Source organism: Symphalangus syndactylus, chromosome 24 (assembly GCF_028878055.3).
Source record: "Symphalangus syndactylus isolate Jambi chromosome 24, NHGRI_mSymSyn1-v2.1_pri, whole genome shotgun sequence".
In the NCBI taxonomy this organism is placed as follows: domain Eukaryota; kingdom Metazoa; phylum Chordata; class Mammalia; order Primates; family Hylobatidae; genus Symphalangus; species Symphalangus syndactylus.
The window spans coordinates 31,389,823-31,417,649 of record NC_072446.2 but is presented as its reverse complement, the minus strand read 5'-3'; the positions used below and the strand labels follow the sequence as shown (position 1 = coordinate 31,417,649).

The following is a 27,827-nucleotide window of genomic DNA, read 5'->3' as shown; positions in this document are numbered from 1 at the left end:
GCCACTCCCCAACAAACATGCTGTACACTAACCTGTCAGAGTCTGCATCCAAAGAACCCAACCTGTGATAGCACTGAATCAAAAGAGACTCAGGAGACTGAGGCAGGAGAACTGCTTGAACTCGGGAGGCGGAGATTGCAGTGAGCCAAGATTGTGCCATTGCACGCCAGCCTGGTTGATGAGAGAGAAACTCTGTCTCAAAAAAAAAAAAAAAAAAAAAAAAAAGAGAGAAAACATATCAGGTAGGGATATTCTACAAAGGAGAAAGGATATACAATAAAGTGTTCATACACACATGGGAAGCAAAACAGCATTGACTCTGGGGCCAGACTACCTGGGTTTAAATCCTGCCTTTTAGCTCTGTGCCTCAGTTTTTTCATCTGGAAAATGGGGATAATAAGAGCACTTATAGGGCTGTAATGAGGAAGAAATGAGACAATGTGGATAAAGCAGTTCCACAGTGTTTACTATATGTCAACCACTGTTCTAAGCGGCCATTTAATGAACAGCTGTGAGGCCAAACCCACAGGTCCCGAGGGGCAGTTGGGCTGGGACTCTCCCCAGACTCTGGGCACAGGCACAGGTACAGTGTAGGCCAGGGCATGCTGAAGCATGTATGTTCACAGAAATAGGCCTGAGCAGGGCTAGCATGGGTGACGTCACAGGCGTGTGCCTTGTGTGGGTGCTGGGCTGCTCCTCCCAGACAGCGCAGCTGCACGTATTGCCATTCACACCCACGCACCCATATATATGCTGAGCTGGGGGAAGCCCACACAGACCACACCCTCTGCGTGCCCTGTTTTTCCTGCACTTCCTTTGGTGGAAGGAGGCACCTGAGGCCTGGGATGCTGGCCCAGAAGTCCCAGGAGGAAATGGGCACTGTTCCCTGATTACAGGCCTGGCAACGGGCTGAAAACTCAAGCTCTTGTTGGCAGGGACTTCTTGAGCCCCTGGAGGTCCAGACCCAGAGGCAAAAGTAAAAGCAAGGAAGCCTTACCCTGCATGTTAGGAAGCTCCCCAAAAAATGGAGAAACAGATGTAAAAAGTGCATCAGAGCCCACAGGCTGCCCGAGTCAGCACAGGAAGCTCAATGAGGGCTGCAGCACTTAGGAGGGTGCCTCCTGTAAAAAACAGGATCAGACAGCCAGAGAGGGGCCCCATTCAGCCCCTGTCTGCCTTCCTGGCCTCATCACTCTCTATCCCCTCCTCAGTCAGGAAACTCTAGCTTTGTAACCCTAAATTCAACAACCTCTTCCTGGCCTCAGGGCCTTTGTACATGCTGTTACCTCTACTTGGAATGTACTTTTCTCCAACCCACCTTTAATAATTCACCTCGCCATCGACTCACTTCCTTTAGACCTCTGTTGAGGTCTGAAGTGATCTCGACCCAATGTTTTTCCTTCTAGCCCTCATCATAATTGTCTTTATGTAACAGAGTGTTTATTTAATGTCTGAACTCCCGGAGAGCTGGCGCTGGGTCTCTCTTGTGCTCCTCATGTTGTCAATGCCCAACACAGAGAAGAGCAGGGTCCACAGAACTTCAAGCCTCAGCCAGTTCAAGCCACACTCTGAGCACTCACGTTCTGCTGTTTTCCCTGTGCCCAAGGCCAGCGGTGAGCATGCCTCCCCTCACCCATGCTGATTAACCAGATAGCCTCCATGCCCACTGACTACTGACCACCAGGACTTACCTAAGCCAGTGGATCTCCTGTGAGGCAGAAAACTCATGGAGTCAGGCCGACTTGGGTTCTAATTCCCACCTAGTTATGTTAGTTATGTGGCTTTGGGGCAAACTGTAGAACTTCTCTGAATCTCTGTTTCCTCATCAGTAAATTGTGGACCATCATTCCTGATTAGAGGATAATTATGAGGATCAGGTGTGACCACAGGTGCACGCCTTCAGCACAGGGTCTACGCTAGCTCCCTCCCGCCCACGTAAAGGCCTGCCACTAGGTGGCAGTCCATCTCAGCTACCCCACCACTCCTTACGCCACAGAAGCTGGCTAGGACAGTGTCCCAATGTCATGCTGAATTCTGAGCTTCTTAGGAGATGCACTTGAGTCAATCAACGTTAACACACAAGTTTCCACTACAGCAAGACAAAGTCAGAAGCAGCAGCCCCAGGTCACTATCCAGCTGAGTGGGTTGCCTGAGCACACACTCTTACATACTTACAAACTCTAGTCTAGTCCTACTATCTCACAAATCCCAGGAAGCCTGGCTCTTTCTCTGGCATCAGCTGGAAGCTCTGTTGGGCTTCTCACCTCTGAAATGCAGTAAGTTGTCCTGCTGTGTCTGGCAGCCGACCCACTGCCTGGCTCAACAGGTCAGACAGGCTCCACCGCGACCGTGGGTGTCCTCAATTTTGGCGGTGCTGACAAGGGTAGATAGATTGCAGGGGTGAGTTTCAAGAATGGCTTCAGAAAGACGAAGAGTATGAATTATATTCCATAACCAGAAAAAGGCCTTGTGGCTGGAGAATGGAGAGTGAAGGATCACTTGTGAGAGATGAAACTGGTGAGATGGGCAGGTCATATAGAACCTGCTAGGCCAAGCAGGGAGTATGGATTTTAGGTGCAATGGGAATTCATGGAGGGTTTTAGGCTGGATGTAGGGGATCATGATTTAATTTCATTTTAAAGATTTAAAGCATGATAGATCCAGGCAAAACCAAACAAGATGAGTAGTCTGGGTGACACGAGATGGGGCCTTCAGCTTGTGGGCTAACTGAACAGGTCTTGATGGATTGGAGGTGAGGCAGAAGGAGGAATCAAAGTTAGCTGCAAGGTTTTTGGCCTTCCAACTTAGAGGAGTTTAGCGCCGCGTTCTGAGAAAGTGAAGACTGTGGAAGGAATCGTTTGGGGAGGGAAGGTGAGCTGTCTAAGGGGGGGGATGTGGAACATGCAGTGGGATGCTGGGGCCTGGAACGTAGGGGAGATGCAGGTTTGGAATCACTGGTGCCTGTGTTGTGAGCAAAGCCAGGAGAAAGAAAGGTCAGGTCGCCTTGGGATCTGGCCTAGCACTGAGTGCAGAGGAAGAGAAGCTTCTGAGATCGAGAGGCAGCGGCCACAGGAGGAGGAGGAAAGCAAGGCGGGGAAAACCAAAGTTCAGAAGAGCATTTGCAGGAGGGGCGCTGCGGGGTAGGGTCTGAGCCAGCGCCCCGAATCGGACTCGGGTCCTGCCGCGTGGGGACGGAGCGTGCAGAGGCCCATGCGAGGGACAGACACAAAGGCCCTGGGAGCTGCAGGTCAGACCGCTGGACAGCGCGGCCGCGGACCTAACGCCCCTGCAAGGGGTGCTCACGCTTGGGGGGAACTCTCCGAAAGAGAGGACCACTGAAGGCCACCCTGGCAGCAGGGGCGGAACAGACAGACGTGGGTCCGGCCGTCGCCAGAGCGGCCTGCGGGCCAGGCCCGCGCCGCCGGGGGAGGGGGCGGGACATGTCGGCTGTCCATCAGTGCCCGCGACCAATCCGCAGGCAGCCCCGCCCCCGCCCCTCCCGGGAGAGGGCGCGCAGAGGACCCGCCGCCGCCGGTGTGAGGCGGCCCGGCCTGGCTCCCTTCTCCGGGAAGCCCGCCCAGGTAACTGGGTTTGGCCGGGCATTCCCGGAGGACGCGCCACCCCCTCACGTCCCGTCCCGGTCGCTGCATGGGCGGTGTTCGGGACGGACGCGGGGGCTGCGTCTGTGCGGGACCGCGGGCTGGCGGCCGCCCGTGCGAGTACGCCTGACTGACGCGCCGGCCGCGGGGCCTGCGGCCTGTGGGCGGGGCTGCCGTGCGTGACAGGGCCGCTCGTGGCCGCCGGGCTGTGTCCAGGGCCGCGTGAGAAGGCTCTGCGGGACTGAGGGCTGGGTGGGTCGACTGGGAACGGCGCGCGCTCCCGCCGCCATCGCGCCTCCGTCCCCGCCTGCGGCCTGTCTGGGGGTCGCGGGGCGCAGGCGCGGCGGGCCGGCGGGCGGGGGTCCTCCCCACGGGTGGGCGGGCGCCTTTGTTCCAAGCGCGCGAGCGGGGCGGGGCCTCAGGGCAGCCCCGCCCCGTCGCGCTCAGGCCCCGCCCCGTGTCCGCCTGCAGGAGCCGCCGCCGGGTCCCGCTCGTCGGCCGCCTCAGCCTCAGCCCCAGCCCCAACCTCAGCCGCCGCCGTTGCGCCTGCTCCCGGGCCGTCCCGGCCTGTGCCGCCGCCGCCCCCAGCGTCGGAGCCATGGCGGGCGCCGCGTCCCCTTGCGCCAACGGCTGCGGGCCCGGCGCGCCCTCGGACGCCGAGGTGCTGCACCTCTGCCGCAGCCTCGAGGTGGGCACCGTCATGACTTTGTTCTACTCCAAGAAGTCGCAGCGACCCGAGCGGAAGACCTTCCAGGTCAAGCTGGAGACGCGCCAGATCACGTGGAGCCGGGGCGCCGACAAGATCGAGGGGGCCAGTAAGTGCGCCCCCTTCCTGCCTGGGCCCGCCGCGCGCGGGGGTCGTGGGAGTCCAGCCCGACTGCTTGCGCCCCGGCCGGCTGCCCCAGCGACTTGGGCAAACTTTCAGGCCCTTCCCAACCCCCTCCGGGCCCCGCCCCCGTTTCGTCTCGGGTGGTCACTGGGGGCGGGGGGCATCCGGGTCCTCGGTCACCTGACAGGACACCCCCCCTCCCCCAGCTGGGGGGAGTGTTTCAGGCGCTTTGCCCTGAGGCCTAAAAATCCTCGCAGGCTGGAGACCTGCGGTGCAGGCATCGGGTCCCCCAGACCCTGGGAGTGGTGGCGGCATCGGCGAGGGAAGCTAAGGCAGTGGCCCCCACCCTGCACGGGAACCTGGGGCCTGACCAGACGGTCCCCGCCCACTCTTTCTCCAGAAAGAGCAGTCTGTGAAACTCTCCGGGCCCCCAGGCTGGGCTCTTATTTGCAAAGGAACCTTTGGGTTCCCTAAGTAGAACTTAGGCAGATGTTGGGTAGGGCTGGTCTTGGAGCAGAGCCGGGCCTACTCATCTCCCTCTGGGGGAGAGGGAGGAAGGTGGTCTTGTTTGGTTTGGAAAAGCCTGAGAGAAGCCAGTGCTGGATTTTTTTTTTTTTTCCTGCTACTTTTGTCCCAAAGCTGGGTTTTGGAGGCCTATGTGGGTGGACAGACACTCAGTGCCAGGGCAGGGACTCCCCTTGCCCTGGGAAGCACGTTCCCAGGAGATGGGCCCCATAAAGGCCTGCCCCAGCGCCTTGGAGTCAGGTACTCTTCTCAGGAGTGCAGCTAGTTTGTGAGTCTAGCCCTTTGTCCTCTGTCGGGTGGCTTCAGGGAGCGGGAGCGGGAGCGGCTTCTCTTGGTTTCCTGACTTTTCGCCTTTCCAGGCCTGAGCTGGGCTGCTTTTGCGCTGGTCTCTAGTGGGAGGAGGGAGTTGGGGGATTTTGAAAAACCCCACATCTTTGAGAGTTGTTCCACTTAGCGCGTGCCTGTGCTGTGGTCGGATGGGCACTCTGCTCTGTCCTCCATTCCCCCGCCTCTCAGTGTGAAGAGATGGTGTGTCTGCAACTCTAGACTGGGTTGCTTCTTGCAGGGACCCCCGGAGACTGGGGTTAGAGAGACCCAGGCTCAGAACCAGATCTGTGTGAAGGAGGGGGATCAGGAAGTGACACCCCAAGGGGAGGGCCCACACATCTTCTTGGGTATGGTGTGCATGTGTGTAGATAGTTGAGGAGATTGGGAGGAAGGAAGGTCTTGTGGTGAGGCAGCCAACCATCCTCAGCTACAAACTCCAGATCTGACACAGATCTAACGCAGCTGCTCAACTTAGAAATGGCAGCTGCCTTCCTTGGTGCCCCCACTGACCCTGTCAGCCATTGGGAGAACATTTTAGTGACTTGAGAGCCTGTGGATTCCAAAGTAAAGGAAGGATCGACACTGCAAAGAGCTGAGATAACCCTGGGAACATCACTCAGGCATCAGGCTCCAGGCACGGTCCCCTTCCTTGCTGCCTATGCTGTGTTGAGTTGGTGGCACTGGCTGGAAGTTCTCAGAGATCTCCTGGGTAACAGACTGCATTTTAAACCACGCATATTAGCAGGCAATAAATGTAGCACAGTGGTTGATGGCAAGTCTGGATTTGAAGCCCATATATTCGTTGTATGTTTCCCGGCCAGTTACTTACCTTCTCTGAGCCTTGATTTCCTCATGTGTAAAATGGGGGTAATAATATATCCAGTATATATGGTTGCTGCAGGATCAAATGAGACAATTCATGTAAAACATCTAGCATTGTCTGACACATAAATGTTTAATAAATGTGAGCTGTTATTAGCAATAACATTAACAATAGACCGTGGCTGCCCTTCAAGACCCTGAACTGGGAATGGTGAGGGGGTGAGGTGTGGCTGTAGGTGAGGATGAAGGTGCAGGAAGGGAGGAGGACGGTGACCAAACTCACATTTCACTTAGATTGCTACTCAGAAAAAGGCAGGAAACGGTTTTGTTTTGCCCCAACCCATGTAGAACAGTGTTTGTTTTGCCCACCCACCATGTAGAACCGTGTTTCTGTAGAGAAAGTGTTTGCAGTTGTGCACATTTGACCCCTGGGTGTGACCTTTCTTGTTTGTAAGTTGGGGCCTGAAGAGAAAAGAGGGGTGCAGAGAGGGGATGATTTATCATTCCTCAGGTCTTTGGGGGATGGAGGCAGGCATACAGAAGACCTGATAACCCCCTACCCAGGGGTGAGCAGGTGGGTCAGCCAGAGGTGTACACATTCAGTGATCTCATCAGTTAGCTGGGATTTAACAGGCCTGGAGAGTAGGCAGAGGATGTAGGTGGACCCTGGCTCTTGGATTTTGGGGGCTCAGATTGAAAGGAGCCTGGATGAAAAGTCTGGTCGATGCTCATGTGTTCAGGCTTTACTAATGGAGGCTTCCACTGAAGCCCTGCCCTGCTTCTCCCCATTCGTGGTCTCTCGTTGGTGGGTTCTGATCCCTGCGGCCTCTGAGGAGGTTGGACTGCCAGCCGGGTTTTCTGCCACCTGGACTCTTGCCCAAGCACCTCAGGTATCTAGCCTTTCCTGCTGACCCTACCAGGGTACCAGCAGTGCCTGAAGCCTGGCCTAAGAGAGAGACACTGTGCTACCTTCAGGGTGTTGGTAGACCTGAGGGAGAGACAGTGTGGTTTAAGGAGCACTCATATGTAAGACCTACTTCTGCCCTGACTCTGTGCCCTCTCTTGTCAGCACTTGTGAAATAGAGCTGACATCTGCTGATTTCTAGGGTGGTCATTTGGCTCAAAAGCGGAGTGGGGAAGTGCTTAGGTGTTGCCAAGTTTGGTTGTCCTGGTGGTATGACAGGAACCAGGTTGGTGTTTGGCCTTTTATGTTGCAGATACTGACATAAATGAATAAAATGCAGTTATGTAGGGTTCCAGCTGAGTGCTATCGAGACCTTTCGTCCCATTTTACAGATGAGGAAATGGAAATGGAGAATCGTTTGTGCCCAAGGTGTTGTAAGTGTCAGTGTGTTCCAAGGCCTCACCTGGGGCCACCTCACTAGTCAGTGGCTAACTAGCAACCCCAAGCCCGTGTTCCCTGTGTTCCACGTGGCTCCTCCGTGAGACACCTTTGTGCTCAGACCATGCATTACAGGGCAAAGACCACTTTGGCTTTTGTATCCCAAGACAGCCTCAGCCTCTCTAGGCTCTGGCTTCACACTTTTTCTTCTGGTGTCTTCTGAGTTGAGATGGTTCAGACTCGTGTTTAATGAGGTTGTCCATTTGAGGGTCTTTGTGGGCCCAGTAAACATTGGTGTAGACACTGTGGAGGTACTCTGTGAATACTGACTGAGCATGTCCGTGGGGACTTCTGGGGCCCCAGGCTTCTGTCTTTGGCTGATTCTTCACTAGATACTTTTCTAGATGCCAGGCCCTGTGAGGTGAATGAGTATGGGTGCTTGCTTTTAGGGAAACAAAAGCAGGCAATGACAATTGTGAGCAGTACCTTTGATGAAGTGGGTGAGGGTGGCGGAAGAAAACAGCTAACTGCCTTGATGAGGCAGGCGGGCTCAGAAGGGAGGTAGTAGTGGAACCAGCTGGCTGGGGCTTGACCCCTGTGGCTGGGGGGCAGACCACACCAGGAGGCCTGCTCCAAGGGCTAGGCCCACAGCACGGGAGAGGGCAAGGCCCAGGCCGGTGTCATCAAGGGTTTTCTTTGTACTGGCTATTACTCCCAGTGGGAGAGGGGCAGGAGCACATGTCCGGATCTCCAGAGCTAGCCATCCCTGCCTGTGTGTTTCCTGTCTGAATGTAGTTTTTTCCAAGGGAAGTCAGGCCTTTTAGTGTTTCCTCAGCACCCCAGGCTTGCCCCGATGTGTGGGTTTCCAGGCGCCCCCCCACCGTCCAGCTGGGATCCTCTGTTTCCTGTGAACCTAGGAAAAGGGCCTGCTTCACAGACAACTGGAGGAGCTGAGCACACCCAGTTCTGGGACCCACAACACCTCCAGCTTCTCTCCAGACTCTTCTGTGTATGTGTACACAGATGCACAGGATTCAGTTGGAGTTTAGAGATCTTGGCTACCAGCTTTGCTCTGGGTAGCTTCTTAGAATGAAGCACATTTATTAATATTTGCAATAAGTATTATTACACCTCCCCATTTGCCCAGTGCCAGGCACCAAGGATTCAAAAGTTTATTGAGACATGGTTTGTGCTATTGATGAACTCTTGGAAAAGACAGATGTAGAGGCATATGATTATAACCCTGTGTGTTACAAACCATAATATAAAGGCTTCTGCCAAGAACTGTGAGGAGCTCTGCCAGGAAGGCATTAAAGGAGAGGTGACCTTTGAGGTAGGCCTTGAATTACTGAGGCACCTGCCTGTGCCGAGGCTGAGGAACGGGGAATCACTCTGTGCAGGGGTAGGGAACAGATACGGTGTGGTAGAGAGGAGGCTGGGACTGGTTGGAGACAGCTATAGCCCTGGCGTGCCGTGTCCAGCAGATTACACTCAGTCCTGGAGGTGATGGGAGTCAGTGGAGGCTGTTGTGGGACTGACTTGCCTCTGCCTGGGAGACCACAGTGGCAGTGGTTTGTCAGGCAGGTGTTGGGGAGGGAGGCCAGTGAGCTCCTACAGTTTGCACAGTTTGCAGGAGAGAGCTGATGAGGGCTCAGACAAGACCTTCTTGCTGAGGCAGGGTGGGGATGCCATGGTGGTAGATGGGAGAAGGGCTGGGTCTTGAGGGGTGAGACAGAGCTTAGTAGTTAAGCATTTGGGCCGTAGACTCTGCTTGAATTAAAATCCCGTTGTGCAACTTACTTGCTCTGTGACCTTAAAGCATATAACTACCTCTCTGGGCTGCTTATCTGTAAAAAGGATAGTATCAAATGGCATTTATTTTATAAGGTTTTTGTGAGGATTTGATGAGAACCTGTACAAAGTGCTTAGCACGGAGTGTGGCACAGTGTAAGTGCTTACTACGTAGGAGCCCTGACAGGACAGAGATGAGGATTAAGTTTCCAGGAGGACCTGGTGGGGAAGAGTTCGAATGCACCTGTTGTCCTAAGGGGCTGGTGCCTGGCCACCAAGCCCTTTGATTCAGAGGCAAGGAGGCCCGCCCATCCTCTCTTGCAGCTCTCAGCAGTCCCTGTAAAGTCAGGGCTCTTTCCCACTGCTGGTTTTGCAGGGAGACAGGGCAGTTGGCTGGAAGCAGCTGCTCTGGGTGGTAACCCCTTCTGTAGAGTGAAGGTATGATATTGTCCTATTCCTAAGTGCCTAGTCCAGGACGCTATCTGGAGAGACCGTGTCTTCGAGGAAGTGCTCTAATGCCACAGCCTCCATGTGGTAGGGCCTGCCTCTGCTGTCACTGTTCTGTGTCAGTCTTCGTTAACTCACAGCATCTCTTCTCACTCTGCCTTTTCCTGTGGGATGTGGCTTCAAGGAGACCACAGACGATAAGTTGGAGGGAGGGAGTGAGGCCTGAGATTGCAAAGGCGTGATATTAGGAGACTGATTTTTCCCCCTTTCCACTTGCTTTGTTAGAACTAGAGAAGTCACTGCAGACTTTGAGGAGAGTCCTAGGAGAGATGGGTGTGGGACAGGAGGATGGGAATGTTCTGGTGCCCCTTGTAGAGTGCTTTGTTTTTTGTTTTTTGTTTTTGAGACGGAGTCTCTCTCTCTCACCCAGGCTGGAGTGCAGTGGCGCGATCTCGGCTCACTGCAAGCTCCGCCTCCCGGGTTCACACCATTCTCCTGCCTCAGCCTCTCCGAGTAGCTGGGACTACAGGCGCCCGCCACCACGCCTGGCTAATTTTTTGTATTTTTAGTAGAGATGGGGTTTCACCGTGGTCTTGATCTCCTGACCTCGTGATCCACCCGCCTCGGCCTCCCAAAGTGCTGGGATTACAAGCGTGAGCCACCGCGCCCGGCCAAGTGCTTTGTTTAGAGGAGCATGGGAACAGTGCTTCCTTGGAGGGAATCTCTGAGAGCAGCGTGTTTACAGGTGGCAAGACTCAAGGTGGAGCCACGGGTGAGGAGTGGCTTCAGGCCGCCATTGACCAGATAGTCCCACCTTGCTGGTAATTGAGCTGAAGTGCCTGGAGATTTGTGGCTAGAGCTGGTCAGATTTGGGTTCAGGTCTCAGCTCTTACTGTGACCTTGGGCAGATTACTTTTCCCTGTCTGAAATTGGTCTTTAGCTGTAAAAGTAATTTCTCCTCACAGAGCTGTATATTAATAATAAGGGAGATTGTATATGAGAGTAAGAGATTTTATGTGAAAACTACCCAGCACATTTGTCACTTAGTGGCCACTTACCAGTGTTCATTTCCTTTACTCTCACCTTCGTTAACTACAGAGCTCCAATCTTTTCCACCACTAAGCTCGGCCACAAGTGGCTGCTCCAACAACCTGGGCTAGGAGTCTGTTTCCTACTTGCTTTCTGTGTTCCTTCCCTGAGTCTGTACACAGAGGACTGGGGCATCAAAAAACTCTGGAATTGGAATATCATATTGGGAGTTCGTGGAACATTTTCTCACCTGTTGTATTGTTTGAACTTCACAGCAGCTCCATGAATCCATGGAGGGCAGGAGTTACTATCCCTCTCTTACAGAGGAGAAAACCAAGGCCCTAAGGGTAAGGTCACATAGCAAGTTCATGGCAGATCCTAGGATTTCTGATTCCTGCTATAGTATTCAGTTTATTCTCCCATTCTGGGGAAAATGACAATAGGATGGACTGTTCATTAGGAACAGAGGGTTATTTTTTTTGTTTTGTTTTTCTTCCCTCTGGCCACATGTGTTTGACCAGCCTAGACTTCCATCTGTGGACAAGCTGGACTCATTGCCTCAATTTCAAAACCCATCCTGCACTCATCCTTGCCATAACACCCGTGTCGAGATGCTTGGCCCACCCAGACCTTTCCCACACTCTTACATGGGGGTGAATGTAGCCGCTGATTGGGGGCGGGGCACAGAAGAGCCTCAACCTCTTGACTTTCTGGTTCATGGTGACACTTCCGCCTAAGCTTCTACAGAACATGGGAATCTGGGGCTCTGTGCCCCAAATGTCCTGAGAAGGGCTTTTCCAGGATTCTCTATGACAACTCAAGAGCATGCATTCATTCATGTGCTCTTTAATTTGTCATACATTTATTGTGGTTCTTGCTACTGTATGTTGGGCACACTGAGCTGGATGTGATTACTCCAGCCCCTGACTTGTTCTTGGTAGCAGTAGATCTCTAGCCTGGTTTGTGTTCCATCTCACCATAGCTACTCTCCTTAAAAAAAAAAAAAAAAAAAAACTAGCTTTCTTGGGCCTCAGTGGCTCATTGAATAAGCAAGACACGACTTGTGCTTCCCTGGCTTTAGACTCTGGCATTTGCTAACTGTGCCAAGCACTGTGGAGACCAGTAGTGGACATAAGGTTAGGGTAGATACAGCCAGAAAGGAGATAAATAGCCAGACAGATAAAATACTTATAGGATTTGGTGAGTTCTATGAAGGAAATACAGCAAGAGGCTGCTCTGTCAGGGTAGGTGAGGGTGTGCTGTGATAACAAATGATGCCCACATATCAGTGGCTGGCAACAAGGAAGGTTAATTTCCCCTGTTTGCTATGTGTGCTAACCTACACCACCGTCCCTGGAGAGTGGCCTCAGTGGTTCTGGGTGAGGCCTCTAGTACAGAGCCTGAACACCCTGGGCAAACTAGGCTGGAGAGAGATTTGGAGTATGGAGGTTTAGAAGGAATTAATTTCTATGACTTAGGATGCATGTGGTGAGTGTGGCTTTGCTGTTGTGGTAGAGTAGAGTGCTGCCTGTGTGGGTCAAGAGACTGTCTTGGCTGACATCTTTGAAATAAGTATATTTGTGTGGCCCTTGCCTAACTGTCACCTCTGCCAAGTGAGGTGACACCTCCCCCGCTTCCCCACTGACCCATGGCCCTACTTGAGCTGCCCGCTGAGCCTACTCTGTTGTGGCCACAGTATCCTGCTGCTGCCCAGAGTTTGAGATTCTCGCTACTTCTGCCACTCATCACAGTTGCTTCCCAGAGCTTTGCTGGGTGTGCTGGAGTCTCCAGAGAAAGTGGTGAATATGGGTGCCTAGAGACTTCTAGGGGGTGTTTTCAGCCCCTAGAGAGTAGAGAAAGAAGTGTGAGAAGGGGTTGGTCCCCGAATATTCTGTAGTTTCGGAGAAGAAGCAATGGGGACAGTGGAGTTGGTTGCCTTAAGAGAGGCTATGGTCCCAAGAGATGGGACTTGGAGAGTCTCTACTTGCATTCCTGGCTAAGCCCTTAATATTCTCGCACCCCTCCTTGCAAGACTAGTTCCTTTTGAGGTGGTTCTTGGCTAGCTTTTGAGAGGCTGCAGTGGCTGTGTGCCCAGGCTTAAGTCCTAGCTTTCTCCCCACTCTTTACCTCCTAGGAACCAGGCCCATCCTGGGGGAGGCAGGGAGGAGCTCCTTTTTATAGTCCACATGTAGGCTTTGTGTATAGGCTCTGCTGCTTCCTTCCGGCCCTGGCCCTTCCTGGTGTTGGCCGGTGGCCCTGGCTTCAGCAAGACTCAGGATGCAGAGTAAACGGGGCAGGGCGTTCTCCTGCAGAAGACTGGCATCCCTTTTTACTGAGCCCAGGCCTGGCACAGAGGAGGCTGGAGTTAGGAAGCAAGAAAAGGAGGTGACCCAGTCCTTGATCCTGAGAAGCTTGTGATCTGGACCATGCAGAAAACCACTAATGCCCAGGGCTGGCAGGAGACAGCTGTGCCTAAAGTGCTGTAGGCTGAGCCTGAGGGCCAAGATGGAATCGCCTTTCTCCCTGTAGCAGCCCATCCTACCCCCTGGGGTCCCTCCACCTGCCAGCTGGCACACAGGTGTTGGGTAAAGCATCTGTACAAAGGCTGTGAGGGGCCTGGGCGCAAGGCAGCAAGGCTTGAGTACGGAGGAGAGTGGGTGGTCTCACTGATGTTCTGGGCCCTGACAGTGAACAGCTGGCCAAACTGGTGAGGAGTTGGGCCATGGCGAGTTTGGCTACTTGTTTGTGTGTGTTTAGTTCTTCCTCAGCACAGGTGGGGAGTTCACTTTGGGGTTGGCTTCCTGTTTTCTTGGACACCTGGGGATATGGTTGAGTTAAAATGTTCTGAGGGAAATGATTGTTGAGGGCATGGGCTTGGGTCATAGTGTCCTTGGCTTGGCCTTGCCCGTGGTAGGAGTCGGGTATTGACCACACTGGGTTCTGGCTTTGTAGGTGTGGATGTGTGGTGGGAGAATTCCAACCCCACCTTGACTTCAGCCTAAGGCCCAGAGAGTGTGGGCCTGAGTTCACAGGGTGACTCACCCTAGGAAGGAGTGAAGGAGAGCTCCAGTTGGCCATAGGTCCCACAGGTTTCTCAGCTTACTTGGGGGCAGGAGGTGAGCTAAGGAATACAACTCCATTCCCTCAGTTGGGAGGTTGGGCAGTGTTGGGTCCTTCTCTGAGGCGCTGAAGACCCACTTTATGGTCACCCTATTCTGCCTGATAGTCCACCAGCTGTTTGGAGGCAGCTCCCCTCTTCCTGCCCTAGTCACTTCCTCCACCTTCAACAGTAATTGAGTATAATGTGCCTGTGTTAGCTTGTCCATCCTAACTGGGACTGTGGCCTTTTCTTAGGAGTTCTTAGCATATCCACCAAGGAGGTTAGAAAAGGTAACATATGTCACTTTGTTAAGGATTTTGCTGAGGGCCTTTTGAGGCCAGCAGTGAAACACAGAGCATTCCCTCCAGTGAGAACAGAATGTCTGTTGCCAGACTGATCCCAAGAGGATGGCCTGGTTCTGGCCTGAGAACTGGTCTACACTGGAAGCATGAAGCTCCATACAATCATGTGTGCTAGTAAAGGTTGGGCAAGCAGCTCTCCTAAGCAGGTAAAACGATAGGGTATTCAACTTCAACTTCGGAGAAAGAAATCCAAGGTAGCCATCTCTCTCAGTAGGGGAGGTGAGTTCAAAGAATTTAAGCTGGGCCGGGCACGGTGGCTCACGCCTGTAATCTCAGCACTTTGGGAGGCCGAGGCAGGTGGATCACGAGGTCAGGAGTTCCAAGACCAGCCTGGCTAAGATGGTGAAATCCCATCTCTACTAAAAATACAAAAATTAGCCAGGCGTGGTGTCGGGCGCCTGTAACCCAGCTACTCGGGAAGCTGAGGCAGGATAATTGCTTGAACCCGGGAGGCAGAGGTTGCAGTGAGCCAAGATCACGCTACTGCACTCCAGCCTGGGCGACAGAGCAAGACTACATCTCTTAAAAAAAAAAAAAAAAAAATTTAAGCTGGGCTTTCTGGGCAGGCAGTGAGTGAATGAGATCCCTGGCACCTTGGAGTGAGGTCGGAGACTAGATCACTCCCTGGGGCCCTGTTTCCCAGGAAGCAAAATGGGGACAGGAGAGTGGCTTGGCTTGGGCTGGCATGGCCCAAAGGGAGTGCAGCCAGATGCTGTGGCGGCTGGGTCAAGTAGCTCTAAAACAGGAGAGCCTAGTGGGTTCTGCTGAAGCAGGATGTCTCAGCAAGCAGGCCTCTGACCTGATGACTTCTGGCCATTATTTAGAATGTCTCCAACCCCACAGATTTACTCTGTTGGAGGCTTAAGGACTAAACCCACATTTACCGTCCAAGAGGTGGCAGTAACACAGAAACCAAAGAGGCAGGAGCCAAGGTTGGGGTGGTGAGATGTCATGGGGTTCAGGGAGTGGCAGAGGGCAAGGCCTTTATTCTCCCTCTCCCACTTGTCTCCCTACCTCAGCCCCTATTGCTCTGACGCTTCCCCCACCACTATGAGTCCTAGGCCCCTGTTGTTTGCTTGTAGGAGGGAGACCGCAGATTTTTATTTCTTCTCCCTACCCATTCCATTTCCTCTCCCTTGTGAGAGGGCTCTGCAGAGACAGGGCAGCAGAGAGAGACTTGGAGATATGCTGGGCTGTGGTCAGGAGGGCCTCATTTATCTAGTGAGCAGGAACAGGTTTTATAGCAGTGATGCTTTCAATGTATTTTTCTTGCATAAGGTCCCCAAAACCTTATTAAGTTCCTGGTAGGCATGGAGCATTGAAGATGACAGACATGGTGCAGTCTCTCAAGGAGTTTACCCTCTAGTGGAGAAAACAATCAGACAGCCTTAAAATACATGTATGGCTACCACTGTAATAAATACTGTGAAGCAGGAGTGCACCACGCAACCTGGAGTCCTCTCCATCCTCCCCTTCTGTCTGTGCTGGCCCTGCTTGGCCACTTTCACCAAAGATTCTGAGGCGTTACAGAGCACACATCTAGGGTACAGGAAATCTTGGCTTTGAAGTATTGTTGGCTTTGCCACTCACCAACTGCCACCTTAGGTAAGTTAATTAACCTCTTTGTGCTCAGTTTCCTCACTCGGGAATTGGGGACCCTAATATTTACTTCATAGTGGTATTTGCAAGGATAAAATATAAGGCAGTTTTTATCCTTGTAAGGCAATCTTATCAAGAGCTTTATACAATGTCTATGCAAAGTAAATATGCAAGAAATGAGTGTTAGGATGCCAGATGCTGCTGTTGCTCATCGTCTCTTCCCACCCAGCAGAGGTAGTAACTATTTCATCCTCTACTTCTCAGCTTCTCATAGTATTTGTCTGTAGACTCTAATGTAAGCTATCTAGCATAATACTCATATCTAATTTTTCCTTCCACATTCAAGCTCCTTGAGGTACTTGTATTCCAAGTATCTAGTTTAATGTCTCTCATGTAGGTGCTCAGAACGTATGGTTAATTTTGAATAATAAAGCCAGTAGGACTTGTCAGAGGGCTGGATTGGGGGCTGGTGAGAGAAAAGGAGATGCGAAGGATCATTCTGAAGTTTGGAGTTTGGGTACCTGTTTGAATGGTGATGCTCTTAGCTGACCCAGGGGGTATGGCAAGAGGCCTGGGTTCTAGTGAGAGAGGGAGCACAGTGTTTGGTTTTGAGGAGTTGTCTTTGAGATGTTTTGAGATGAAGAGTGGGGATAGCAAGTAGGCAGCTGAATTGAAGGATCTGAAGCTTAAGAGGAGAGGATTAGGCTAGAGACCTGTTCGTGAATTATCTGTACATGGGAGGTAATTAAGGGTGTGGGCATGGCTGACACTGATGAGGAAGAAGGCAGAGCACCGGAAGAGAGGACCTTGACCTGAGCCTTGATCAAGGCCATTGCTAAATGCAGATGGGCCTGTAGCACACAAAGAAGCATGAAAACCAGGCAGGGTTGTGCAGGAGAAATGAAGGGCAGAGCTTCAAGGAGAGAAGGCGTGATCAATGGTGTTGATTGCTCTGAGGGATCAGGAAGGAGGACCATAGATAAGTGATTTATGGGTCAGGCACGGTGATTCATGCCTGTAATCCCAGCTCTTTGGGAGGCCAAGACCGGCGAGTCATTTGAGCCCAGGAGTTCAAGAACAGCCTGGGCAACATGGCAAAACACCATCTCCGCAAAAAATATAATTAGCCTGGTGTCGTGGTTTGCCTGTAGTCCCAGCTACCTGAGAGGCCAAGGTGGAAGGATCACCTGCACCTGGGGAGGTAGAGGCTACAGTGAGCCCTGGTGGTGCCACTGCACTCCAGCCTGGACAACAGAGTGACTTATGGGCCAGGCATGGTGGCTCACCCCTGTAATCCCAGCACTTTGGGAGGCCGAGGTGAGAGGATCACTTGAGGCCAGGAGTTTGAGACAAGCTTGGGCAACATAGCGAGACCCCATCTCTATAAAATATAAAGAAAAATTTTAAAAGTGACTTATACCCAGTGCTCTGGTTCTCCAAGTAGCCTGAGTATACTATGTGGGGGAGCATTTTCTGAGGGACTTTTGAGGTCCTGGGCATCCCTGAGACATGGCCCTGGTGGGTCCCCAGTCTCTCTCCTGCAGCCAGGAGCCTGGCATACACAGGCCATCTAGAAACAACTTAGGCAGCATCAGTCTGCAAAGGAGGCAGAGTTTGAAGCACACTAGACTCCTGACACAGAGGCTGACCCATGGCTGCCTGGAGAATCTTCTGGGCTTGTGCAGAAAAGTTGGGGAAAGTCACCTTTCCCTACTGTGACAGTCAAGGCTTGATATAGGCCGTCTTCCCTCCCTTCTCATCTGTGATACTCTGAATGCCCTGTTTGTGGAACATAGTGGACTCCTGCACCTCTGTCTTGGTTTCCATGAACCCCTCTGCCCAGTATGTGCTTGTCAGCCCTCCAGACCTGGCTTTTACAGAGCACTCCAAGACATTGCTCTACACACACTCAGCTCCACAGACACCTCCCTGTTGTTCTACTCTTTGCATGACCTCATAGTTATCTGCTTCCCCATCTGTTTCCTCCATCAGGCAGGGGTTTTCTCAAAGGCAGGAACTCAAATGCCTTATTGATCTCTGTTTCCCTAGGACCCATCCCAGGGCCTGACATGGAGTAGACAGATGCCCGATAAATGTTTGATCAGATGATGGAATGACTGCATAAGCCGAATAGATCACTGCTGAGTGCTCTTCCAGCTTTAATTTCTCTGGGTGGGACCTCCTTTCCCTTCCTTCCTTTGGATTCTGTTCTTACGTCTGAAATAGGTAAGATTAATTTAGAGTCCTAGGGAAGAGGGCTGCCTGCCTGGATGGTACAAAGGCTGGCTATGGCTGCTCTGTGTTTCTCTGTATACCCAGTGTCAGGGATAGCAGCTGCTGTGGGGACACTGCAGAGTGTCCCAGTTCTGCCATGACTCACCATATGACCATGACAAGACCCTTTGGACCCTCTGTTTCCTCACTGTTTCAAAGAGATTTGTCTAGAATCTAGACCAAGCTTGTCCAACTTGCTGCCCGCGGGTCTGGTTTGAAGGCAGCTGCTGCACAGTAATGGGAAGGACAGTAAGCCCCACCCTCGCCTTCCCTTTGCCACATAACCCTGTGACCCTGGAAGTCCCTGAACCCAGATCCTTGTTTGTAAAATGGAAATGGATAGCTACCCACCCCTCCACTTTGGCCTTCCTTTGGTGGCAGCCAGATGTGCTCAGGGAAACCTCAGATTTGTGAGTATGTTTCTACTGAGAGGCAGCAGGAGGAATATTATAGTCTCAGGAGGAGAGGAATGAGAGGGAGAGGAGAACTCTCACCCTTTCCACAGGCTTTGGGCATACACAGCCAGCTTGGAAATCGCTGACCATCCTGTGGCCTGGCTACTACTGCTTCAGGCTTCCTTCCCACCTATGTCCAGGTCTTATCTTTGTCTCTTCTTTGGCTACCTCCATCCTTTTCCTTCAGAGCTGCAAAAACCTTGCCAAAGCCGTATGGTCCTGATGGGTGCAGAGCCCCTGTGCCTCTGGCTCCCTGTGAAGGGGGATCTGCAGTGCAGTGCTTGCCCTACCCCACAGGGAGTTGTATGGGAACCTGGGGATGGGGTGACTGAGGTAGGGGGCCAGAAGTGGCCCAGATGATACTCACTTCTGCTGGAACTTTTCTTTGTCCATCTTTCAGCATCCTCTGGTGGAGAAGGCTTAGCTCCATTAATGCTCTCCTAGGTCCTGGCTGTGTATTTTCTTTGGTACGAGGCTGGGGAACTGGGAGGGGCTCATCTGTTTCCCACAGGCTACATGTGGAGAGGGTGATTGGTGAGAGGTCATTTTGGAGATCTACACACCTGACCCCTGGGACCACTCTCCTGAATCTCCTCGTGGTCTTGGCTTAGGGCCCAGCAGGGCGTGGGTGCTCAGCATCCTGCTGCTTTTACTGTTCTGTTTTTCCCAAAGCTCTGTTAGCTTCCCATGGCTCCCATTGGCTATAGGAATCTTTATGTAAGGACCTCCCAGTGTTTCCAGACTGTACTTGCCCCCAGGGGTCACATTCCCCCCAACTATGCCTGCTTCTTCTTTTTCTGTTCCCATTGTTACCTCACTGACCACTGCATTTTCAGTATTTGTTGTAGCCCCACAGCCTCTGTGGCCCACTGTGCCACCTCTTCCAGGAAGCCATCCTTGATACCATCTTTCTGGTACCATCTTTGAGCATCTGTGGCCTTTGCTACCTGTTAGATAATTAGCTCTGGAATCTAACTCCCATGTGTTTACTCCTGCTCTTAAGTACTCTAAACATTTTGAGGCCTCCCCAGGCCCTGGGTTTGTGTTGGACTGGTAGGGAATGGAGAGAAGAGTCAAATGTGGTTTCTTCCTTGGAGGAGCTCATAGGCCAGTGGCCTAAGACACCAGGGAAGCACCAGCAGGTGTGACAAGTGGTGACACACAAGAGAGGAGGGGGCACCTAGTGTGCCCCTGGCCTGGGCCTGGTGGGGGCTTAAGTGAGGAGGTAGGAGTGGCTTGTGCAAAGGCTGAGGCAGGAAGGAGTATGGGGAGACATGGGCTGGTGTCTGTGTTGTGTTAATTGGACTTGGGCCCTTTTCAGGAGGGCTGGGCTTTCCCTGCCTTCCTCCAGTGCCCTCTGCAGAGCGGGGCAAACAGGCCTTGAGGGGTTCTGGGGTCCACAGCCACAGGTAGGGGTAGTAAAAACCCCCAGAAGAGAAGGAACCTGTCCAGGAAATCTTCGCTTACCTCTTTCAAGCTCTTTAGATTTTAAAGAGCCCTTTCATATTTACTATAAGTTGCAGTTTTTTTAAGTTACAAAATTTCTTTACTCCATGCACGTTTAAATGGATAGTTTTTGCGACCATTTACATTAATTAGCTTACACACTTTGGGTTTTGTGTTTTTGTTTTGTGTTTTTAGAGAAAGGATCTCGCTTTGTTGGCCAGGCTGGAGTACAGTACTGTGATCATAGCTCATAGAGCTTCCTCCTCATCTGCAGCCTCAAACCCTTGGGCTCAAGTGATCTTTCCCACCACCTCCCAAGTAGCTGGGACTACAGGCATGTGCTACCATGTCTAGCTAAGTTTTTTTAATTTTTATTTTTTGCAGAGGTGGGGTCTTCCTCTGTTACCCAGACGGGTCTTGAACTCCTGGCCTCAAGCAGTCCTCTTGCCTCAGCCTTCTAAAGTGAGCATATGCACTTTATAAAGGGAAAACCCTCTCTGAAGAGAAATATTTCAGACAGGGCATGGTTGCTCATGCTTCTAATCCCAGCACTTTGGGAGGCCGAGGCAGGCGAATCACTGGAGGTCAGGAGTTTGAGAGCAGCTGGCCAACATGGTGAAACCCCGTCTCTACTAAAAATACAAAAATCAGCTGGGCATGGTGGTGTGCATCTGTAATCCCAGCTACTTGGGAGACTGAGGTATGAGAATCACTTGAACCCCGGAGGCGGAGGTTGCAGTGAGCCGAGATTGCACCACTGCACTCCAGCCTGGGCAACAGAGCAAGACACCCAGACCCAGAGAAATATTTCGGTGAAAGCATGTTTCATGTTCAGAAATTTGGGGTACTTTTTGTTATGGTTTTCTTGGCCATATCTTCATCATTTGGTGGGTTTAGTTTTCAGTATGTCCTCCTATCCCTTTCTGATTAAATCACTTTTGTATCTCTTACCTCATTGGCATCTCACTGTAGTCCAATGAAGGAGGTGCCAGGAGTGGTGATTCTATTTTGCAGATGAAGAAAATGAGGCTCAGAGAGATGGGTCCAGGCCTGCCCACCTTGCCAGTGCTTTTGCTCATAATACCTCTCTACACCCTTTTTGCCTGACGAGTGGTTAACAGGCTTATAAATTTGGGAGACCTCTGTCTGTTGGGCTATTTGAAAGTGGCTTTTTTGAGCACAGGGGATACTAGGACACAGGTTCCAACAAGAAGCTTAGGTCTAATTTAGGGTCTTGGATTTGATGATTGGGCTCCCTCTCCCCCTTCTAGGGCCTGCCATGTGTCTGCCCCCTAGGGCAGGATTGGCTGGCTCTCACTGGCTGTGCTCTGAGGAGCCCTGCCTTTGCTCTTATCTTTATCTTCCCTAGGGTTCCTGCTGTCCTTGAACTCTGCCAGGGCAACAGGAATACTGCCCTTATGCACATCCTCGTGGTGGCCAGACAGGGTGGTTATCCCACTTTAATGGACAGGAAGAGAGCTGGTGGCAGACCTGCGACTTGGCCTGATGTCTCGGGGGAGTCGGGGTGGGAGCAAGAGTCAAAGGCAGGAAGCAGCCCTACCTTCAGAAGAGCCAGGCACACAGATGGGTCCTCTGTGGTTATTGTCTTCTCCCTTTCCCAGGTTCCAGACTGGCTGCCCGCCATATAGCTTGTTCCTTCGACAGCACCCTCTCTCCCCACTCAGTGGATTGGGTGCTGTCCCAGGGTGGGGGCTTACTCTCCTGCAGAGGCAGGTTCTCAGCTGGCCCTGAGGGTTGTATAGCTTCACAGCTCCCAGAGTGCTTGGGCATAGGGTGGCTCAGATGAGGAAACAGGCTCCTCTTTTAAAGGGAAAGCAACTGCCATTACTGTCATGTCCAAAAGGTGGATGCTGTCCAGGACTGCATGGCCCAGAAGCTCCACTCTGAGTAACTGCTGGTCTCTAAATCTCTGTGGTCTCAGGCCAGGAGTCTTTCCCCGGGCTGAGAAGGGAGGGGAGAAGAGGGAAGAGATGGAAAAGGAACATTGCCCTTCCCAGTCTCCCTGGCCTCGTCATATAAGCTTTTATTTTACAAATTCAGTCTTGTGGCATTTTGCCTTAATGCTTAGAGCTGGCCCCAGGTGCCAGGCAGCAGGCACATTTCCTTCTGCCCAGAAAACAAAACACACATGAATCCGAGGTTGGGCGTGGTAAGGGCAGGCCAAGGCTGACCGTCCTATGTGGGTATCTGTGAGGTAGTGTACCTACATGTAAGGGTCTGTTGTGGGTCTACTCCCACGAAAGCCTTCATCTTATGATGGACCAGAGAGGACTGCAGACTTGCCAAGGCCTAGCTGTATACTTGGAGCCAGGATTTGAAACTTGATCTTTGGGGATGCATGTGCCTCAGACTGTTGGTGAGTGTGTAAGTGGGGCACTGCAGGCTCAGGAAGCAGCGTGTCTGCATATGCTTATCTGTATACAAGTCTGTAAGAGTGCCCCTTCTCCCCATACAATGCCCCCATCCCTGCCAGGCTTCTTTTTGAGCTGGGGAAATAGCTGCTTGTATTCTTCTCTTCATGGACCATCTTTATTTCACCTAAGTTTGGGTTTGCACTTAGTGGGGCCTTGGCAAGTAGCCTTATTTGTCTCCACTACTGCCAGCTTTTGTAGGCTCCATGTCAATGGCACTAGGCACACAGGTAGACAGGTGGGCTGTCTCCAGACTTCTCTATTACCAGCACTTCCCAGCATGGCCCTCACAGCAACCATGTGAGGTAAGAGGAATTTCCAGTTTTCTGATGGGGAAACTGAGACTGAAAGAGTGAGGGACTGCCAGGGCCTGATAGCTAGAATTTAAGAGCTGTGTGGTTCTCCTCACTAAGCTGGGAAGGGGATGGTCAGGGAAGGCTTCTTGAAAGAGCAGGAGAAGGCAGATCTCCACCAGGGCAGGGAGCAGAGCAAGGCCCCAGGATTCTGCCTGGGGCACCAGGAAGCCTGGCTTATGAGAAGGTTCTCAGTCCTCAGAGCTGACATGTGATATACAGTCCAGGCACAGGTGTGTGTGGTCCCTCATTACTTCAGAGCCCCTTAAGAAAGACTGAGTCTGTTTCTTCATGAGAGTTTGTGAACGATTAAATATAAAGGACTAAATCCCCCTCACTGCCCCAAGCGGCTTATCTTGTCACTGTCTACCATAGCCACATTTGGAATGGTAATGCCCGGGCCATTCCTGAAGCCCAGGCAGCATTCACTGTGGGCTTGGGTACATGGTGCCATTCCTGAAGCCTGGGCAGCCATCACCATGGGCCTGGGGACCTGGTGCTGCGCAGAATGAATACGCTGCAGCCCTGATGGGCTATGCTGGCTGGGCTGTGCCCTCTTGGGTCAAGGCGAGCCTGGGCATTAGGCCTTTGTCATCATGCTGTACATCAGGCCTCTGGGCTGCTACTTGTGGGATCTGCCCTTGTTCTCAAAGAGTTCCTCCTCACTGCCCCATCTTCTTCATAGTGACGGCCTCTTCGTACCCCTGGCTTTTCTTTTCCCCAGAGTTCCCCTGAATGTTGTTCTCTCATGGTTCTGAGTTGGGGAGGAGTGCTAGGTCATGGATTTTTGGGTATAAGGTGTGACTTTCCTACTCCCCTAAGTAGTTCTCCCCTTCTCAAGCTCCTAAGTTCTGGGAAGGTCTCTTTTCCTGCCCTCCTGACTAATGGCAGGGAGGTCTGACCCAGACTGTGCCAGACTGGATCAGTCTCTCTGTCACCTGCAACAAGGGCAGAGGCCATTCCTCTCTGGGGAGTCTCCTTGTGAATTCCTGGGGACCAGCTCTGGCTCTCTCAGGAAAGAGGATGCTGCCATATTTGTTCTGGGAGGCAGGAAGATGAAGGGTGAGGTTGGGAGGTAGCACAGGATGTGGCTTTCAAGAACCTAGTAGAGCATCTCACTGTGCTGCCAGGGCCAGGCTGGTGCCTTCTTATGGAAGACAGTACAAGGGACCAGGTGTGGCCAACAGGAACTTGGGAGCGTTGGATGCCTGGCCTGGAGCTGCGCGGTGCCTACCTGGTCCCTATCTCAGTCACCTGTTCTGCCTTCAACTGATCTCAATGGAAATATGTGCAGGAGTACAGGCCTGTTGAGAGTGTGTGTGTGTGTGTGTGTGTGTGTGCGCGCGCGCGTGTACAGTCACACTCACCTTTGCAAGAAGGTGTGGGAGGGAGATGACAGCAGCTCCACACCGGAAGAGCAGACTGGTTTCTGTTTCAAAAGGCAGAGTTTGTGGTTGTTCTGCAGTTTCTGATCTAGCCATTTCCCCTGATGGAAGCTCCTCCTTCTGTCCTTGGAAGCCCTGTGTTCTTGGTTAGGTCTTTTATGGCCCAGTTCTCCTTGCCCCTGTTTCTACCCGAGTGTAACTATTCATTTTTTTTCCCCATCCCTATTTGGTTTTCCCTCCTCCTGCCTGTGTACCTGCCTTTTTCATTTCTTCATTGAGTCATTAAGCAAGCCCTGGAGGGGCCCTGCCTGGCCTTAGGTATGTGAGCAATGTATGTACATGTTTGTATGCACGAGGCGTCAAGTGTATTAGTACCACAGGAAGGAACTTCTCAGTTGGGCTCTTGGTAGAAGAGAAGGAAACCTGGGAGGTGGACATTTCCAGACTAGGAATCAAGATGAAATAGCGATGGGAAGCAACAGCTATTCTTGTCCTTGGTGTGGCTTAGTGTGGATGGAGCAGAGAGGGTGAGAGGGCAAAAGCTGGAGAGGTAAATTCCTGAGCCCTGTCACAAAGAGCCTTCAAGGCCATAGAAGGTGTTTGTTGTTTGTTCTCCTTAGACTGTCAGTGGGCAGCCTCGGGAGGGGCTTGAATGAGGTCTAGGGGGGTCAGAATAATGTTTTATGAAGAGCCAGAAGACTGGGGAAGGATGGCTGATTGGTGAGAACCAGGGGTCAGAGAAAACAGCAGAAAAGGCAGGACTCTCAGCTAGAGGACAGGCTGGAGGGGTTTGCTGAGGGGACAGGTGTTTCCAGGTAGAACCAGAAATGTGTCGGGGAGCTAGGGTTAGGGCCAGAAGCAATGCCCACTGTTCCAGGTGGGATAGATGTGGAGTTTTGTGGCAGTTGCTAGAGGGATGGGACAGGAAGAGAGCATCTGGGGGAGCTGGGCTGGAAGGGCTCCTGGGGTGGAGGTTGGTCAGGCAAATGCTGGCACTGCATCTGGCTCCGAAGTTACCAGGCCAGTCTGGGTTTAGAGCATGTTTTTTTTTTTTTTTTTTGAGACGGAGTCTCACTCTGTTGCCCAGGCTGGAGTGCAGTGGCGCAATCTCGGCTCACTGCAAGCTCCGCCTCCCGGGTTCACACCATTCTCCTGCCTCAGCCTCTCCAAGTAGCTGGGACTACAGGCGCCCGCCACCACGCCCGGCTAATTTTGAAAGGCTTCAGAGCTTGGGGAATACTCAAAGAAAGTCATAGCTGTTGGCTAAGCCAAGCTTTTTTCCTTTGACCTAATCTACCTTAAATCGGTGATTTCTGGGCTGGAATGTCTGCCCTCCAGCCAGCGGGCCCCTGTGCTGGAGAGTGTGTCAGAGCCTGTGCACCTTTGCTGAGGGAGCAGAGGAGTCCATTGGATGGGCTCCCTCCATGTCCCACATATAGTGCTGGGTGTTTCTAGCCGTTAGGACTTTTGATCTTACCAACATCTTTCTGATGCTATTGTGTTACTCTTATGTTACTCTCTTCACAAGTGTAGCAGTGAGGTCAGAGTGGCTGTCACTATTGAGATCACATAGCTATTGTGAGGTGGAGCTAGGATTTTAGTTCAGCCAGTCTCACCCAGAGCTCGTGCATGTTTTTTCTACCACCCTGCCTTCTAGAGAAACTCAGTCAAGCCCTTTGCTTTACAGATGGTAAAACTGAGACTCTGAGAAGTTAAATGAGTTACTCGTCATTTTCTCAAGTTTTAGTGGCTGAGGCAGATCATCTGCTATTCAAGCCCGTGTACCTCTCTGACTATGCCCTGTGAAGGCCAGGGGAGCATGCAACGGCCTAGGATAGCTAAGATAAGGAAATGGTCACAGACAAAATGGTGGTCTGGGTCTAGGCTGGCTGCTGCTCTTGGACAGCCAATGCCTTGGTCGGGGGATGGGGTGGGGATTAGGCCCCTTGCTGAGACTTGTGCGGGGATGTCTTTAGCAGTTAGGCATTTCAGGGATGCACCAGTCTTCTGGGCCAGAGCCTACTTTCTCCCAGGGATCCTGAGGCCCATCTTGACCTACCCAGCCCTGCCTCTGGGACTTTATGATTTGATTTGTGTGTACCTTGTGTCAGGAAGTGGTCCTCATTAACAGCCTTGGGTCCCTATTTCTCCTTCTGGAGTCTAGCTCTTTTGCAGGTCAAAATGTCTCAGTGAGGGAACAAAGATAGGGAAGGGACGCCCCACAGAACTGCCTCTCCCCCATATAGCCCTCTCTGACATCTCAGCCCTTACTTAGCAAAGGCCTATCCCTAGACTCAACCCAGCCCTCTTATTACCAGAGTGACTGAGTGGTCTTGGCTCTGCCTCTGGGGTTCCTCCCTGAGAGAGAGTGTAAGAATGAGGAAACCAGGCTGCCCTCCTTTCGGTGTTGATTCTGGGAGACCCCAGCTTGATCTTGGTCTCTTTGCTACCTTCCTAGTTGATATTCGCGAAATTAAGGAGATCCGCCCGGGGAAGACCTCACGGGACTTTGATCGCTATCAAGAGGACCCAGCTTTCCGGCCGGACCAGTCACATTGCTTTGTCATTCTCTATGGAATGGAATTTCGCCTGAAAACGCTGAGCCTGCAAGGTGGGAGTCAAGGGGGTGGAGGAGGTAGAGGATAGTTAGGGGAATGCCCGCTGGCTCCTGCCCAGTGGGAGATATGTGCCCTTGGGGCAGCTGTTGATACCTTGCTCACAGCCACATCTGAGGATGAAGTGAACATGTGGATCAAGGGCTTAACTTGGCTGATGGAGGATACATTGCAGGCACCCACACCCCTGCAGATAGAGAGGTAAGAACCACTCCTGAAGGGGTTAGGGCTAGGAGCATTAGAGACCAGGGGGACAGGGACAGCAGGCAGACCTTTGTGTGCCCAGACATCTCCCAGGCCTGGCCGTAGATGGAGAAGTGGCCCTCACCTCAGGCTTCTCTCTCCAGGTGGCTCCGGAAGCAGTTTTACTCAGTGGATCGGAATCGTGAGGATCGGTATGTGGCTCTAGCCCAGCAGGGTGGGGATGGGCATCCAGAACCTTAGCCGGGCCTCTAAGTAGCTGCCTGGAGAGCCAGAGGACCCAGGGGACCTTAAATGGGGCCAGGAGGGTGGGCAGAAGGTTCTGCCACATGTAGCTTTCTGCACAAAGTCCTCTGGTGGCCTTGGTGTGAGCTGGTGAGAGGAGCCAGCCACATGCTGTATGCCCTGCTGCTATGGGCAGAGACTGGATGTGTAGAACTGGCTTTGGGTGTCCTGGAGGTGAGGGTGGCCAGTAGTGTGTGAAGGGTGCCCTGAAACTCTGGCACTGAGGCCTGGTGTGGCAGCCAGAGGGGCCAAGGAGAGAAGGGGGAGCAAAGATCAGATGGTGTGGGTGCTGCACCATGGTGAGGTCCTTTGTCCTGAAAGAAATGGGAAGCCATGGAAGGGTTCTGAAGAGAGGAGTGATGTGACCTGACTTGGGTTACTCAGGATCACTCTGGCTGCTGTGTGGAGAGCTCAGTTAGGAGCTGTTTCCACACTCCAGGTGGAAAATGAGAGGGCTTGGATCATGATAGTAATGGTAGGAAGTGGCTGGATTTTGGCCATGTTGTATTTTGAAGATAGAGCCAGATTGATTTTGGGGTGTCCTTAACAGACTGATTTTGGGGTGTGAGAGGCATTGAGGATAGTAGTATGCTCTTTGGCTTGAGCAAC

General features: G+C 52.3%; 1 protein-coding gene and 1 long non-coding RNA gene across 7 annotated transcripts in view; one reads left to right on the top strand and one right to left on the bottom strand.

Moving 5' to 3' along the window:
- On the bottom strand, positions 1–3,398 carry LOC129474528 (uncharacterized). The gene is made up of 3 exons (XR_008654561.2): positions 2,265–3,398; positions 1,692–1,849; positions 1–192 (listed from the first exon to the last, which is right to left on the bottom strand). It is a non-coding gene; the product is annotated as an uncharacterized lncRNA (long non-coding RNA).
- An 83-nt stretch (positions 3,399–3,481) lies between these two features.
- Positions 3,482–27,827, top strand: part of PLCG1 (phospholipase C gamma 1) — a 39,236-nt gene continuing 14,890 nt past the window's right edge. For 2 of the 6 annotated variants that reach the window (XM_063633849.1, XM_063633848.1), the window contains exons 1-5: positions 3,503–3,581; positions 4,071–4,414; positions 26,576–26,728; positions 26,819–26,933; positions 27,080–27,127. In XM_063633849.1, the coding sequence (XP_063489919.1) occupies positions 4,198–4,414; positions 26,576–26,728; positions 26,819–26,933; positions 27,080–27,127 (533 nt within the window). In that variant the 5' untranslated portion in view covers positions 3,503–3,581; positions 4,071–4,197. Of the gene's footprint in view, positions 3,582–3,722; positions 3,852–4,065; positions 4,415–26,575; positions 26,729–26,818; positions 26,934–27,079; positions 27,128–27,827 lie in introns of those variants that run through there. The other 4 variants (XM_063633850.1, XM_063633851.1, XM_055265855.2 and 1 more) reach the window with 4 other exon arrangements.